We start from the raw sequence: 17227 nt of genomic DNA, 5'->3' as shown, positions 1-17227 counted from the left end.
TGTTGAAAATACAGGTGTATGAGGTGACATTTGGGGGGCGGGGTGTCTGAAGGACAGGGAGCCAGGCCCTCTAGGGTCCATCGCAGAGCTGCCATGGAGCTCCGTGCTCCCCTTCATCTGCGGGAAAGGGGACAACAATGGTTGCCCGGAGGCTCCACAGAGTTACAACTGGGAGAGTAGAAAGTACCGGATAAGGATTTGCTAAATAAACAGTATCTCAGGGGAGGCCTCCCGACACCCGAAACTAGGTCAGTTCCATGTTAGACGCTGTTCTAACTCCCTGCTCTTCTGCCCCGGGGCCGCTGCCGAGAAAAAACACCCACGGCGCCCATCAATTTGAATTGCATGTCCGCCCCAATCAGTTCTCAGGACGGGTGCGTCCCGGAACCGCTTGGCCCTTTATTGGCTCCACCCCGCGGCCCCAGCCCGGCTGGGACCGCGCGCCCGCTTCAGGGGCGGCCCCGGAGCCCAGAGCTGAGGGTCGCCGCCGCCCGGCCCGACGTGGCGCCGCCACCGCCCCCGGTGCCGACGCTCGCGGGCGCAGCCAATGGCGGCCTCTCCCGAGCGGCGGGCGCGGCCTCCGGCCGCCAGAGGGCGCCGCGCGGGGGCAGCGGAGCCACCGCCACCACCGGTCGCAAAGGGAAGCTGCGAGCAAGCGCCGAGGCCGCCGCCGCCGCCGTTGCCCGCTCACCGCGCGCCGCTGCCTGCCCGCCGGCGCGGTCGTCCCCGCAGGTAGGTGGGCCCCGCCGGGCCCAGCCGCCCGCCTGGCCCGCGCGCCGCCCCGACCCCCCGCCCGGCGCCCCCGCCCGGCGCGCGCCCGCCGCCGCCTCGTGCTCGCGCGCGGTCGGTAACGGACGCCGGGCGGGGGAGGGGCGGCGCGCTTGGCCCCCCCCCCCCGCGGCGAAGCGGCGGCCCTAGGGGCGGAGGGCTCGGCCACAAAGGGCGCGCGGCCCCGGCGGAGGGGCGGTCCGAGCGCGCGCCGCCGCCCGGGCCCCGCGGGCGAGTCGACGGGGGCGGGCGGGTCCCGGTGCCCTCCCTCCCTGGGGGCGGTGCGGGGCTCACTCTGGGGGCGCGTCTCCGCCAAGTGGGGCGCAGAGGGCTGCCGCTCCCTCCATCCCAGCATGTGTTTCCGTTGGCAAAATACCTCCTCTCTGGTTAACTAAAAAAAAAAAAAAAAAAGGATTTTTTTTCCCCCATTATTTGTATCTGTTCCGGTGATTTAGGACCCCTAATTCAGTACCTTGGGTTTGGGGGCGGGCAGGATGCTCCCGGGGCTCTTGGCTCGTTTATTTCGGGTTACTCTCCACCACCACCACCTCCCCTTTTTTTTTTGCGCGGGGCGCACGTCTAGGACGCGCGGCGAATGGTTTCCTGTGTTATATTGTGGATACGGAGACGGCCGGGCTTTAGGTTTCTTTTCCCCACCCTTAAAGAATGAAGACCTGTCAGTTCCCATTAGCGTGAATTTCCTGTTGGGGACGGTCATTGCAGGGGTGTGGTCCAGCTGGAAAGCTCCGGCTGGTCCCGAGAGGTTGCGCCTGCACCCTGATTGGGTGTATTTTCCCCGTCCCCCCATATGTAGTTAGGTATTTAAGAACCAAGAGTCTGCCTAAAGGCGATGTGAGCTGCCCGGGAAGGTGGCCACTGAGCGCAAGGGACTCCTGAGCGCTTGGAATGTGGCTAGACCCAATGGAGATGCGCTCCCAGTGAAAAGACACACCTGATTTTAAACACTTAGTAAGGAAAAAAAAGTAAAATACCTCATTCGTAATTTTTTTCTGCTTAAATCGTACAGGTTGATATGGTAATGTTTTGAACATATTGGGTTAATGTAAATATTAAAATTAATGTCACTGGTTTCATTTTACTCATTTTTTTTTAACATGGCTACTTGAAAATTTAAAATTAGATATATGACTCGCATTATATTTCTATTGGACAGTGTTCAGCCAGAGCATCAGAATGGGGGCAGGGGTAGCTGGGAGCCTATGCCATCTGCTTATTTTTAACTGCTTTTCTGATGGCATGTGGCCTCCTCTCTCTTAGCCTCTCAAGGAGCCCCCTGCTTCTTCCTTCTCACCCTCAACTGAACTGTCGAGCTGATTGCTTAATGAGGATCTTGTTCTAATTTGCAGAATAATTTAAATTAGTGGACAGAATTTTCTTTGTTGAAAAAAATGTCTATATGCTGTGTATTGTAGTCTGGAAATAGTTGTGTAAGATTCGACTCAGAATCAGATCATGAGCTATCGAAGCTGAGTATTTTAAATATTTGTGTGTGTGATGCAAAGAGCATGTTAATTTTCAGGGCCTCTGCCACCTAAATGCCTTCCTCCAAGTTACTGTGGCTTTTTCTTGGGCGCTCGTCATACCCTGACCTACACCCTTTTCCCTTCCCAGCCCTCAGATGCTGTCAGTTTTTGCCAGTAAAAATGGTGGTTGTCAACCATATTGTCCCCTAATTCTTAATTTTGATTAACTGTAAAACTTGCCAGTTTGGGAGGGTTAAATCAATGTTAAGTGGGAGAGAATCAATTACTATAGATCCTCAACTTTAGGAATGGTGAGAGTGACTTTTGGAAAGTTGTGAGCATTCCAATAAAGGACAAGGTAGAAACAGAATATGTCTGTATTCTGTTGCCTTCGTTACTCTAGAAGGGCTTTCAAGAGAAAGTATGATGTGTGGAGACTTGACTTCCAGATAATATCTTGAGGTTTTTTTTGGTTTGTTTTTTGTTTTTAAATGAAAATACTTTTTCTCCAGAATCTTACGATTGGAAGTGAAATTTGTTTTCTCCAAAGTGTGATGTGTTTACAAATCAAGAGGAAAACTTTAGATAGTATTTTTAGGGGGAAGAGATAGTAAAACATTAATCCAGAAGTTTAGAAGTTTATGCTTGTGACAATACATCTGTTTTATTTTTATTATTATTTTAAAATTTATTTTATTTATTTATTTTTGGCTGTATTGGGTCTTCGTTGCTGCACGCGGGCTTCCTCTAGTTGCATCAAGCGGGGGCTACTCTTCCTTGTGGTGTGCGGGCTTCTCCTTGTGATGCTTCTCTTGTTGCGGAGCACGGGCTCTAGGCATGCGGGCTCAGTAGTTGTGGCTCGCGGGCTCTGGAGCGCAGGTTCAGTAGTTGTGGCGCACGGGCTTAGTTGCTCTGTGGCATTTGGGATCTTCCCGGACCAGGGCTTGAACCCATGTCCCCTGCATTGGCAGGTGGATTCTTAACCACTGTGCCACCAGGGAAGTCCCAATACATTTGTTTTAATTCACACACACACGAAGCGTATTAAGTGGAGGTGAAAATTTTCTTTGATATAAAGAAACAAGGCCACTTGTCCTTATCAGGTTTTGCCCCAACAAGAAATTTGCTTTTTAATTTTATTATGAGTTTAACGATGTGTTTTTAGTTAATTTATTACTATTAATTCCACATACCTTTCAAAGCTTTGGGAACCAGGTAATGGATGCAGTAAGAGAGAGGCAGAAATTTTTCTGTTTCACAAATAAGGAAGTGGAACCTTTGTATTTTATTAGAATACCTGAGTCTGGAGCGGGAGAGTAATCTGGCACTTCAGAATACCTCCTCTGCAGTCCTGGACGTGTCACTGACCCAGGGTCTGGGCGCCCCTGGGCAGGCTGGTTGGAAGATTTCACATCTTTCTTGTTCATTCCTCCCATACAGGGTTCCTGTATGAGGTGAGGATGTTCCCTGGGCCTTAGGAGGGCTGGGCCCTATAAGGGGCACCCTGCACATGTTATTATATCTGACAGCAAGTTCAAAATGGATAGCTTGGGGGCAGGGGTGGGAGTGTGGCAAAAATATGAAATTTCCTTCTTGATGTTGTTTAGCACAGCCTTCATCATGGGGGTTTCATTTTCAGTAAAAGGGGAAAACTGTCTCATAAAGTATCCAGTAGGAGATTTAGTGTTCCAAGAAAGTGATAGAACATCTGTAATAATCTGTAATAATGTTTCCCTCCCTGGGTTTGTGGTCACTGAGGGATGTAATATATCCACGCGCTTTTGTTAAGTGTTACCAGAGTGAACGAACACTGTTGCAAGCTGGGGTGACAGGAACTTTAACTACTTTGTGTGCGTGTTTGTTTATGCCATTACCATGACAGGCTTGAGTCTGAGGGTAGCATTGAATACAGACTGGAAATTATAATTTTTCACTTGAAATTTAGGAATACCTTTTTAGGCAAAAATACAGGCACTGTGCTGCATTCCCTGGGGCACCTTCTCTGGTCCTGTGTGAGAGTGTCTCGGAAGTAAGGCTGTTTAATATTTATTCCTTGCATCTAAACACGTGATGTTGTGGGCGGAGCGTATTTCCATTCAAAGCTCTGGCCCCGGAGTGTTATCCTAACTCCCTGTGTCCACGCTGTGGACACCCTCTGCTTGTCTGAGTTGCTTTAAATCATGTCCCTTGTACACGTCATTGTGTGTGCCTGCGTGTGCAGAGACGTGTGTTTGTCCTGTTCCTCTCGGGTGGCTTTGAAGTGCCCACCTGTCTGTCGCAGCTGCATGTGTTTTTCAGAGCCCAGCCCAGGGCCAGTATAGCCGTGCTCTACCTCCTGGCACTCACGGTGCGGAATTGCTCTGTGGATAGGAATTCAGGCTCGGAGCCAGCCTGGCCGGCTCGGCCACTTCCAGGCTGTGTGATCCTGGACTGTTTGCGTCACTTCTCTGTGCTTCCGTTTCCTCTTAAGTACCTACCTCACAGGGTTCTTAGGAGGATTAGATGATTTAATATGTGTAAAGAACTTTGAACAATACCCGGCGTCCACTAAGAGGCTTCAGTGTTAGCTATTATTTCCATCTCTACCGGATATTGTAGTCACATTTCGTTTCCTTGGTGTTTTCTGACAAGGGGAGCTAGTTTATGAAGTTACCATGTAAGGCCAAAATTTCATGGTTTAGCATTTCATCATTTAGTTATAGCTTTGTACTGGACTTCACTATAATGGGTTCCACCTAACAAGTACGGAATAAATATGTAAGGAATTATACTGGAGAACCAGGGGACCTTTGCTCCTGTAAAGCTTCAGAGTGAGTAACAAACTTAAAATCAGCTGATTCCAGGAAGGTGATGTATGTTCCAGCTTGTAAGAGTTTAGTTAATTGAATGAAATTCCTATCTAATTGAGTTTCTGACATATTTTATTTATTTATTTTTACTGTTCAAAGCTCCCACCCCCATCTCTTTTCCTTTTTGTTTAAGGAGGAGGTGGTGTGGCTGACTTACTTTTCCCCTGTTGGCAATGAATGAAACCCTTCACCGCATTCCTTGAGCTGCTTACGGTTTCAGGTTTTTCTCTGTCACTGTCTCTGGTTGATTCCCACCCTATTGATTTACTCCCTGCTTTGCTCCCTAAGGAGGTGGGGTCCACCTCAGCCAGCCCTGCTGGCGTCTGGTCACATCCTCTTGGCCCCGTCCTTTGGTTTGTCACGCTTGCCTTGAGTGAACGGCTGTACCCAGGTACTTTGTACAGAGCATTGTCTTTATGCTTGGCCACTTCATTCATTCTTCATTCAAGTTTTCATTGACTTGGACCCAGAGAGTGTAAGGTGATGAGGACTAAGAAAGATAGGGGGCCCCTGGAAGGGAATGATGGGGTGAGAGTGGGGTGTGGCGACAGAGTTGGGGGGGAGGGACGGCCTCTAAAGCTGACACTGAAGCCAAGACTCTGGGGTGAAAGGCCCGTGCAGATCTGGGGAGAGTGTCGGGGGGCAGAGGGAACAGCAGGCACGAGGTCCCGGAAGCACAGAGCCCTTGACTCATCCCAGGAACCCACAGGAAGAAGGCCAGTGCGAACGGCTGGGTGAGGGCGGCGTCACAGTCAGGAGTCTAGATTTGATTCTGAGTGCGCAGGGGACGCTGGCAGGGGATTTTAAGCAGGGCTGTAATAACCGACTTGTGCTTTTAAAGAGCATTCCTTTCAGTTTAGTGTCGGAACTGCATGGGGGAGGGGACAGTGGAGAGAATAGGGAGCTGAGAGTAGAGGTGGGAGAGGAGGGTATTCGACATCCACCTGTGGCTCAGGCAGAGGTGGCAGAGGAGGTTTGAGAACTGACAGATTTGGGGTGTCCTGCATGTATTTTGACAGTATCACTGATAGAGCCTTTGTCGGTGGATTGATTGGATGTGGTGAGAGAATGGCTTCTGGTTTGAGCAATTGGCCAGAAGGTGGTTTTAGTACTAAGAAGGTAAGTTTGGGCAAAAGGTTAGTCTTGGGAGGAGGGCGTAGGATTAGGGGACATTTAGTTAAAAACGCTGAGTAAAGGTCACAAACTGACCCAGAATTTTGTATGGGCCTTATGCATATCAGTGTAGGATAGAAGGCCTTTTTGTAAATGGTGTTTGGGCAACTCGTAGCTATTTGGGAGGGAAATACACACGCGCACACACACACGTATCCAGTTTAAGAAAAAAAAATTTTTAATGGAACAGTGAGAATACTGGAAGAAAATGTGGAGAATTATTTTATGATCTCAGAGTGGTGCAGGCGTTTCTGAGTATGTCAAAATCCAGAAGCCATAAAAATAAGTATTGATAAACTCAGCTACTTAAAAATAAAACTTTTGCTATCAGAAAGTACCAAAACCAGGACTTCCCTGGTGGCGCAGTGGTTAAGAATCCGCCTGCCAATGCAGGGGATACGGGTTCCATCCCTGGTCGGGGAAGATCCCACATGCTGTGGAGCAGCTAAGCCCGTGTCCCGCAACTACTGAGCCTGCACTCTAGAGCCTGCGAGCCACAACTACTGAGCCCACGTGCCACAACTACTGAAGCCCGCGCACCTAGAGCTCGTGCTCCGCAACATGAGAAGCCACCGCAGTGAGAAGCCTGCGCACCGCAATGAAGAGTAGCCCCTGCTCGCTGCAACTAGAGAAAGCCTGCGCGCAGCAGCAAAGACCCGATGCAGCCAAAAAAAAAAAAATACCATAACCAATGTCAAAAGATTGACATCACGTTGGAGAAAATAATGATAACATCACAAAGGACTGCTTTCCTCAACACATAAAGAACTTCCATAAGTCCGAAAAGCTCAGCCTGGAAGAAAAATGGGTGAAGGAAATGAAACAGTTCATGGAAAAGGAAGTGCAAACAGCTCTCAAATCTGAAGAGGTGTTCAGCCTCACTAATGATAGACTAAAACAAGCAGGACCCCAACCACAGTTGTCACACTGTTTCTCATCTCCCTGACAGCGATGGAAACATTTGATAATTTCTTGGTGAAGGGGTAAAATAGCAACCCTTGTGCACTGGTGGTGGGTAGGGTCATTTGGTAAAACTTGGCAGTAGCTGGCAAAATAAAGAAATGTACATACCCTTCATCCTACGGAAATTCTTTGAAGATATGCATATATGAAATGTTCTGTGTACCTGGTGAACTTTTAAAGATTGGAAACAACCAAAATGTCCATGACTAGGGGGCTGGTGATGTTATGGTGCAGCCATATCACGGAGCACATTGCACGGCTGTTAAAGGTAATGCAGCTTGATACGTGCTGATATGGACTGGCCTTCAAGATATGAGGTACCAATCGAGAAAAGCAAGGTGCAGAGCACGTTAGGAGCCCCAGTTTGTATAAAAAATAACGTATGCACAGGATATTTTTAACTTTTTATTTTGAAATAATTATAGACTCACAGGAAATTGCAAAAGTCGTATATAGAATCCCATGAACCCTTCCATCTGCTTCCCCCAATGGTGCCATCTTACCTAACTGTAGTGCAATAGCAAAGTCAGGAAACTGACATTCACGTAATACTGTTAACCCGACTACAGACCTGACTCAGTTTTACATTCACTCGTGTGTGTATGTGCGTGCGCACGCCTGTGTGTGTATGTGTGTGTGTGTATCTATGCAGTTTCATCCCATGTATAGATTCACGTAACTACCATTACAATCAAGATACAGCTTGGTTCACACAGTGTCTTTGTCAGGACACATAACAGATCGGTAGCAATGGTATTGATTGATTGCCTTCACAGGGCAAATGGGTGGTTGAATGACAGGGTTGGGAAGGCGACATTGCTTTTCGCTGTCATAATATTTAAACTCCTGCTCTCCGAACAGTGTGTGATGTCTGGACACCCAAGTAGAACTACCAGGTAGAGGGTGTCTAGCAAGCTCTGCCAGGGGACAGACGTGGGGAGTTGTCGGGCCCTAGATGAGTGTATTTAACATCTGGGCAGAGCAGGAGGTCCCTGAGGGGAGAGGGTGCCTGGGGGAAGGGGGGGGTCTGATGACGCCCCAGGGCCCTCACATTTAGAGGTCAGTTGGAGATGAAGCCCCTGTTTTGAGGAGACAGTGGACACCTGTCATGTGCTGCTGAGTTTGAAGAAGGAAAGTGATTGTTGGATTAACTTTTATCAAATTCTTCCTCACTTGAAAATTGAGGCCAGATTTTGTTGACTGGATCTGAAAATAAGATGGTGTATAAAGCCTTTATCGTTTTCTTTTAAAATGAGATGGGGGGGTGGGGAGGCTTTATTTCACAGTTAAGACTAATCTATGGTGAAAAAAAAATCAGAACAGTGATTCCTGGGCTGGGGGTGGGGCAAGGATTGGCTAGAGAAGGGGCCTGAGGGAACTTTCTGGAGTGACGGTGACGGTGTGTCTCACCACCGGGGTCTGGGTTACATGAGTGTATCGTTTGTTAGAAGTTGCCTTAAATTGTGTGCATTTTACCTTAAAAAACTGTAAACAAATGTGGAACCCGAGGTAATGATATGTATGCTGAAGTGTTTAGTGGTAAATTATAATTGATGTCTGCAACTCAGTTTGCAGTTTACCAAAATTGGGTTGGTAGATGGACGGAAGTGTGGGCAGATGTAATAAATATAGCAAAATATTAATTGTAGGATATAGGTAGTATAGAGGTATATGTTATTCATTGTAAAAAAAATTTTACTGTGTGTGTAAAATTCTTCATAATAAAATTTAGGGGGAAAATCTACAGAACATGAAATGCCCTGCCATATTATATTTAAACATCACCTGATGTTATGTCTTCAAATCTTTAAACATCTAAAGGAGGCATAGTATTTCATGCTGTTAAGAATCTGAGTCTTATTTTCTCTTAATCACTTGCTTGAGTTGTCAGCTCTTCCACCTGCCCTTTGTCCTTAAGAGGCCAAGGTTCAAGGTTTTCGAGCACTTTCTGGAGAAACAGCTCTAAGGCTCTTAACTTGGCGGATTATCATTACCCCGGAGTTCCTTCTGAGCCAACAGATTTACTTTTTGAGTGAACCTCAAACTAATTCCCCACCCCACCAGACAGGGGTTGGGAGACGTGTGTCCTTCACGGAAGGAGAGGGGATGCTTCTTGTCTTTGGCTTCACTTCTTTTGTCCCATTCCCTCTGGCCTGACCACCCTGGACCCCCAAGTGCACCTCTGGGTGCCTTTGAGCTCTAAGGTTCTGACTCTGTTTTAAGTAAAATAGAAGAAAAAGGCTGGGTGACCCAGTAAGTCATCTTTCTAAGGAAGGGCTCAGAAGCTACGTAGACTTCTTTTAATACTTTATTTCTTTTCCCAGATATCATTTGTTTACAAGGTTAAAAAAAGAAGTTTTAAAGGTTTGCAGTGAAAAGACGCTGTCCCACCCCTTTCCCTGAACCCCTGGGTTTCTCTCACTGCTGTAGCTTTCTGTGATCCCATCTGGAGCTATTTTGTGTGTACACAAGCAAATATGAATATATACCCCTACCCCCTCTTAAAATAACAGAACAGGGTCTTACTGTGGACACTTGCACTTTGCCTTTTTTTCCCTCCAGCACAATTTATTCAACCATTTCCTTTTTTAAAAAAAATTAATTAATTAATTTATTTATTTTTGGCTGTGTTGGGTCTTCATTTCTGTACGAGGGCTTTCTCTAGCTGTGGCGAGCGGGGGCCACTCCTCATCGCGGTGCGCGGGCCTCTCACTGTCGCGGCCTCTCTTGTTGCGGAGCGCAGGCTCCAGACGTGCAGGCTCAGTAGTTGTGGCTCACGGGCCTAGTTGCTCCGCGGCACGTGGGATCTTCCCAGACCAGGACTCGAACCCATGTCCCCTGCATTAGCAGGCAGATTCTCAACCACTGTGCCACCAGGGAAGCCCCAACCATTTCCTTTTTGACAGGCATTGAGTTAATTTCCCATCTTTTTTCTCTTAGAAATAGTGCCTCTTTAAAGAACCTTGTAAGTATTCATACATATGAATTAAAAAATTTTTTATTATGGAAATGGCCAGACATGTTCAAGTAGAAGAACAGAATGAACCCCACATACCCTCCCCTCATCCAGCTGGAGCAGTGTCCCATGTTTTTGCTACTCTTGTTTCATGCCCACCCATTTACCCCCCTTTAAGCTAGACGATCTTAAAAACAAATTCCAGAAACAATGCTGTTTTACTTCAGTATAACGGGCTTTTTAAACTTTTAATTCTGGATAATTTCAAACATAGTATTTTAAGGCAGATACCAGATACACGTGTAAATAACAATACTTAAGTAAAGTAACCAACTTTTAGATACAAGATCAAAATATTTAGAACTGACAAATATTTAAAAGACAAATATTTAAAAGACAAAAAGCAAAAGCTACAAACTTCTAGTTATCAGATAAACAAGTGCTAGGGATATAATGTACAATGTGATAAATATAATTAACACTGCTGTATGATATATATGAAAGTTGTTGAGAGAGTAGATGAGTTCTCATCACAAGGGAAAAAATGTTTTATTCTATTTCTTTAATTTTGTATCTATATGAGATGACGGATGTTCACTAAACCTATTGTGGTCATCATTTCATGATGTGTGTAAGTCACATCATTATGTTTACACCTTAAACTTACATAGTGCTGTATTTCAATGATAATGTCAATGAAACTGGAAGGAGAAAAAATAAAAGACAAAAAGTATTAGCACCAGTTATGAGCTTCCAGGGTATTCCAGCCTCCCTCCCCACTCTACACTTTGAAAAAAGGTAGACTTAAAGATAAAACTTGCTTACAAATGGTAAGCAATAATGAAACGAAAACATTTCAGCTCCGTACTTGAAACACGGGTGCCATTTCCCTGTCACATGGGTCCAAATACATGGTTTATGTGACACGATGTCCTCTCAGCATTAGCTCTCAGTAGTCCTCATCCAGGGGTGACTGTGTGGACCCCCCAGCCCCTCCCCACCCCCGCCAAGGGGCATTTAACAATATCTGGAGACACTAGTTTGTCCCAGCTGAGGGGAGGAGGTGCTGCTGGCATCCAGTGGGTGGAGGCCAGGATGCCGCCAGCATCCTGCAGTGCACAGGACGGGCCTCCGTACTAGAGAGCTATCTGGCCTGAATGGCTGAGGTTGAGAAACCCTAGTTTAGGACATTGGGAGACGATGTTTTATCCGAGATCTCTTCTCTGTGGTTCTCCCGTTGCTTCCTGGGAGCTGCTTAATGAGCGTCGACTAGTCAGGTTAAATACTAACGGTGTTGACATTTGCCAGTGTTACATCGAAGGTAAACCCTTACCCTCCAGAAAATTCCAATTAATGTAACTTCACTTAGATCCTTATTCTATCAGTTGTACGAAGAAGGATTGTTTCAAAAAACACAGATAAGGTTTAGACTCTGCTCACAAGGAAGTCAAAACCCCTCAGAGGCAAGCGGACGTGAAACCATTTTGCTTCTGGAAAGCTTCCAGAAGCAAAACAAGGCCAGGACTGTTCTCGTGGCTGCTTCCGCGTGCGTAGAGACAGGCCGGGAACAAAACCTGTCGTCGAAGGAAGGAAGGTGAAATGGGGAGAGAGAGGTGACTTTAGCGCGGGGATTGTTTAGGAGGGGCCGACAGCGACAGCGTCTGCGCGGCTGTTAAGGGGAGTGAGCGGAGTGTGGAAGCCCTCTGCTCGTGGCGCACGAGACGGTGGGGACCACAGACACGACTCAGGTGGTGTCCTCGGCGTCCAGGACCCTAGTCAAGGCGGCGGAGATGGACGTGTCCACAGCTAAGCGTGTGACAAGACCTAGATTATGGGTGTTTTAACTGGGGTCCAGGAGCCCCGTGCCTTGTGTAATTTCTTGCCTGTTTCTTTCCAGATTTCTCCTTTAGAAAGTGGATGTGTGGGATAACATGTCCAGTGTGTCCGAGGAGAGAAGAAAAAGGCAGCAGAACATTAAGGAAGGACTACAGTTTATACAGTAAGGGCTCACTGCATGCCTCATGTTCTCGTCATGGAGTAACTCCTTTTGGTGTGGCTCTGCATGTAGCAGGGATTAGGAAACCTTTAGTTATGTTTCAGAAGTCCTGTTCTTTTGGGTTAGAAATTAGATATTTTTGTTCCAGCAGTATTTTCTGCTCTTGGACGTTGATTTCTTTCTGTTCTGAAGTGGATCTTGCTGTCGCTGATTTTTAGGGCTGAAATCCTTAAGTATCCTCTAAAATGTTAGACTGAGGAATTTGAACCTAATCTCGTAAGAACGGTTCTGATGAGTGAAAATCAACATCTCTCAGCACACAGGGCTTTTGTGATCGCACTCTTTCTGCTAAGAAGCTCGGTCTCTAACTGGCCTTCATGAAGCACGTCAGTGACAGGACCACAGCCCGGGTGGCCATGTCCAGGCAGAAAGGCCTCTTTGTCCCTCCTGGGAAGGGGACATTCTTCCCCTCTGTTCTATAGTAAATTGAATCAAATAGTACTAGTGGTTCTATACTATTTTAAAACTTTTTCGGCATTTGAAGAATTAGGCTGTCTTTAATCAGAAGTAGATTTGCAGGGAAAATGTTATACTTACTCAAGAAAATACCAAGGAATACTTTTAGATTTTTTTTTCATGACTACAGTTATATGTGAATAATGGTCGTAAAGGAGAAGTAGGTCTTTAAAATGAGAACCTCAGTTTTAAGATGACTCCTGGGTGAACAAATCCTGATAAGAGCCTGATCATCAGAATTGATTTGTTTCTTCTTCTTAGGTCACCGCTGTCGTATCCAGGAACACAGGAACAGTATGCGGTAAGGACTCTGGGAAGGTCTGCTTGAGAACTCCACAAGTAGCCTGTGAACTGCCACATGTAGCCTGGGTTGGCAAACCCAGATGTGGCCCCCTGTCTGTTTCATAAATAAAGTTTTATTGGAACACAGCCACGCCCATTTGTCAATGTGTTATCTGTGGCTGCTTTCACGACATGGTGGTTGAGACAGAGACCTTATGGCTCACAAAGCCTCAAATCCCTACTATCTGGGCATTTACAGAAAAAGTTTGCTGACCCATGTATATATAAGACAATGTTGTTTTTTTCTGGTGTACTTGGACAGTTGTCTTATTTTTTCTTTCCTCTATTAGTGTAGTTTTGAATTAATTTCTCTTGAGCCCCTTGACAATTACTTTTAGCCTTTCATTTCATCGAAAATGAGGGGGACAGAATATGCTGAGAGGGAGAGTGCAGAGTATCTTCTGTTCTTCCTTAGAAGAGAAGTTGTAACAGAAGTAAAGAGGTGACTGGATAATTAGGGGAAAGAGCGAGAGAGGAATCTAGTTAGTTAGAGAGAAAGCCCAGCTGACTGGGTCTCGGACTAAAGGCCCTCAGTTCTGCAGACCGTTAGTTCCCCTGTGGCTTTGCATCTCTGTGGGTTGTGGTGCTTCTGAATGTCACTCCTTTCTCTCTGCCTCCCTCCCTTCCTCCCTCTCCGTTCATTTCAGTCTCTCCCTTCCTTCCTTCCTTTTCTCCAAACAGACGTAGATCTGTAAAGTATGAGGACTAGCAATCACATGGAGCAATCCTTTCATTTCACAAACGTGCGGTTGGGGTCCAGGGAGGTGAAACGGCCTGTCTCTCAAGTCACCTCAGCTGTTAAAGGTTGATCTGGACAGTTTTCTTTATTACTTTCATCAGCTTAGACGTGAATTCGTAAAATGAGACAAAGAAGAGCTGAATGTTTATCTGATCCTTTGATAGGAAAGGACTTTTAAAATCTTAGAGCAATGATAGAAATCCTGAAGGAGACTTAAGAACATTTGCCCCTACCAGAAGAGTGTGTATACTTACACAGTAAGAAAAAGGTTTGCCATCCCCTCCCCATAAATCAGTAAATGACCTGAACATTTACAAAAGAAGAAACACAAATGGTCCATAAAAATGTGGAGAAGTTCAACCTCGCTGGTAATCAGATATGCAAATAAAAAAGGGTACCGTTTTTCACCTAGAAATGTGTAGATTTTATGTGTGTGTGCTCACGCACGTGTGCACACGTGTTGGTGGAGGTGCTCTGAAGCAAGCCGCTATAAGTATTCCTTGTTGTTGCCTTTTTGGAAGACAATTTAGAAATACTAGTCAGAAGCCTTAAAATCCTCATTCCACTTGTAGGAATTTATCCCAGGCACAGAGTTGGCGATGTCAACAAATATGACAAGGTGCTTTTGCAGCACTTCTCTTAATAATGAGACATTGAATTTTTTCTTGGAAAAAGCAAGCAAGATGAAACCCTAGCTGAAATAGCAGTGACTTGGCCTGGATTTGATAATTTCTTACGACAGTGCTTGTTGCTCTGTCAAATTATTTCCTCTGAAGTTTTAGATACAAAAATTAAAATTTGCTTACACTCTGACTTGTCCCTTGAAGGGTTTCAAGTGGTTACTTTCTTCTTTTTAGGTATATTTACGTGCTCTTGTGAGAAATCTTTTTAACGAAGGAAATGATGTTTATCGGGAACGTGATTGGAACAACTCCATGAGCCAATATTCAGAAGCTTTGAGTATAGCTGATTATGCAAAGTCTGAAGAAATTTTAATCCCTAAAGAAATCATTGAAAAACTATATATAAATCGTATTGCTTGCTATTCTAATATGGTGAGTTGTGATTTTTAAAGCAATGTTTCTAGAGAGAAAAAAGGTTTTCAATAACATAGTATACTAGCGAAAGTCAGTTTCCTAATTTCAGTTTATAAGAAAGATAAATTAACTGCTTTTAGAGTGGCCTCAAGCTTTGAAAAATCAGCTTTGGCCAAATGCTTAGGTATTTAAAAATAATTTGTTTCTTAGATACTGGTCCTTGGAGATTCCTTTTTGAGTATGGCTTTTGGTGGGGGGTGTCTGCTCATAAAAAAGCCAGCCTAGGGGCTTCCCTGGTGGCACAGTGGTTGAGAATCCGCCTGCCAATGCAGGGGACACAGGTTCGAGCCCTGGTCTGGGAGGATCCCACATGCCGCGGAGCAACTGGGCCCGTGAGCCACAATTACTGAGCCTGCGCGTCTGGAGCCTGTGCTCCGCAACAAGAGAGGCCGCGACAGTGAGAGGCCCGCGCACCGCGATGAAGAGTGGCCCCCACTTGCCACAACTAGAGAAAGCCCTCGCGCGGAAACGAAGACCCAACACAACCATAAATAAATAAATTAAAAAAAAAAAAAAAAAGAGAAATGCAGAATTTAATAAAAAAAAAAAAAAAAAAAAAAAAAGCCAGCCTAGGAAGATACAGGTGTTCACAGATGGGTACAGGGTACCCATCAGGTGTCTCTGCTGACAGTTTGCTTCTTAGTCAAGATTCTCTTAGGAGCTGTTTTTTTTTATAGCACAAAACAGTAGTTAGCCTTCAAAAGAGTTAACAAGCTCTTCACATGTCTGAACTTAGAAAGCAACATTTTAATGTGCTTATAATTTTCACTATAGACATTCAGTAAAATTTAACCATGAATTTAAGAAAAGTATCCATGTTGTCACCTAGTTCTTTGCTAATGAGCATTCATTGATGATTTGTTTTCTATCATATATTCCTTCTCAACTAGCTGCTTGGGAGTTACATTTCCATTTAACATTTTAATGAGCTCCAAAAAGGGGGTAGCTACAACTGCGAGGAAAATAGGACAGGCGAGTGACACTTGGGGGCCTCAGCCATACCTGGAACGTTTTATTTCTTGAAGATCTGGGGTATTTTATGGCCAAATGTCTGGGTGGTGGGTACATGGGTAGCCACGATATTCTTTCTACTTTTGTGTATTTGAAATTTCGTAATGAAAATAATTTTTAAAAAGACAAATAATACCACTAACTTTCAATTTAAAGGAAAAGTCTGAATTTGTTTCCATTTGCAGGGAGACATCATCACAAGATGTGAACTGTTTGATTGCTAACTTTATTTGGTCTTCCTCACCAGGGTTTCCATGATAAAGTTTTAGAAGACTGTGATACAGTCCTCAGTTTAAATGCCAGTAACTGCAAAGCTCTCTATCGGAAATCTAAGGCTCTAAGTGATTTAGGAAGATACAAAGAGGCTTATGACGCTGTGGCAAAGTGCTCCTTGGCAGTGCCTCAGGTATGGAATTTATGTTTTGGTTCATTCGTTTACATCATAACATCATAATTATTGATTCTGTGTAGAGAAATGGCCTTAAAAAGTTACATCTTCCAGCCAGCCACCCACCTGCTGCAGTTGGGAATAATTGCCCATAAAACAAGTGTCTTGACAGAGTATAAGTTAGAACTGTTTTGCCTCTTCGTCTTTACAGTTAGTAAATATAGCCCTCCACTAATCATATATTCTCACTTTTTTCAGGATGAACATGTAATAAAACTAACTCAAGAACTAGCTCAGAAATTGGGATTTAAAATAAGAAAAGCATATGTTAGAACTGAGGTAAGGTGGAGTTCTCTCCATAAGGTATTTTTGTTTTGTTTTGTAGCTTGGAGTCAGTTCTGGTTTTAAATTAGTTTCTTAATTTTCTTTCAGCTCTCACTAAAAACAGTTCCTGGGGATGGGGCTACAAAGGTAAGGTTATTACTCTTGTAAGAATCGTAATACAAAAAAAAAAAGAAGAAAAGATAGAAGCATTAGTAGTTTTGTTTCTAATATTTTTGGTTTGTGTCTATTTTGAGACCTTTTTAAAAAATTTATTTATTTATTTATTTATTTATGGCTGTGTTGGGTCTTCGTTTCTGTGCGAGGGCCCTCTCTTGTTGCGGCAAGTGGGGGCCACTCTTCATCGCGGTGCGCGGGCCTCTCATTATCGCGGCCTCTCTTGTTGCGGAGCACAGGCTCCAGATGCGCAGGCTCAGTAGTTGTGGCACACGGGCCTAGTTGCTCCGCGGCATGTGGGATCTTCCCAGACCAGGGCTTGAACCTGTGTCCCCTGCATTGGCAGGCAGATTCTCAACCACTGCGCCACCAGGGAAGCCCTTTGAGACCTTTTTATTCCTCAAACATAAAAGTGGCCAGAGCTTCCTGCCCTAGAAAAAACAAACA

At 45.2% G+C, this 17227-nt stretch overlaps 1 protein-coding gene across 3 annotated transcripts in view; it reads left to right on the top strand.

Moving 5' to 3' along the window:
- The first annotated feature begins 571 nt into the window (after nucleotides 1-571).
- ZC3H7A (zinc finger CCCH-type containing 7A) overlaps nucleotides 572-17227 on the top strand; it is a 34701-nt gene continuing 18045 nt past the window's right edge. Inside the window, exons 1-7 of one of the 3 annotated variants that reach the window (XM_082429635.1) lie at nucleotides 572-732; nucleotides 12091-12192; nucleotides 12967-13006; nucleotides 14644-14841; nucleotides 16142-16300; nucleotides 16541-16621; nucleotides 16715-16753. In XM_082429635.1, coding sequence (XP_082285761.1) covers nucleotides 12125-12192; nucleotides 12967-13006; nucleotides 14644-14841; nucleotides 16142-16300; nucleotides 16541-16621; nucleotides 16715-16753 — 585 coding nt within the window. In that variant the 5' untranslated portion in view covers nucleotides 572-732; nucleotides 12091-12124. Of the gene's footprint in view, nucleotides 733-1608; nucleotides 1738-12090; nucleotides 12193-12966; nucleotides 13007-14643; nucleotides 14842-16141; nucleotides 16301-16540; nucleotides 16622-16714; nucleotides 16754-17227 lie in introns of those variants that run through there. The other 2 variants (XM_082429636.1, XM_082429637.1) reach the window with 2 other exon arrangements.

This window comes from Balaenoptera physalus, assembly GCF_965194825.1.
Source record: "Balaenoptera physalus genome assembly, chromosome: 16".
NCBI classification, from domain to species: domain Eukaryota; kingdom Metazoa; phylum Chordata; class Mammalia; order Artiodactyla; family Balaenopteridae; genus Balaenoptera; species Balaenoptera physalus.
Note: the sequence above shows the minus strand (reverse complement) of the source record. Positions and strands in the feature narration are given on the sequence as shown.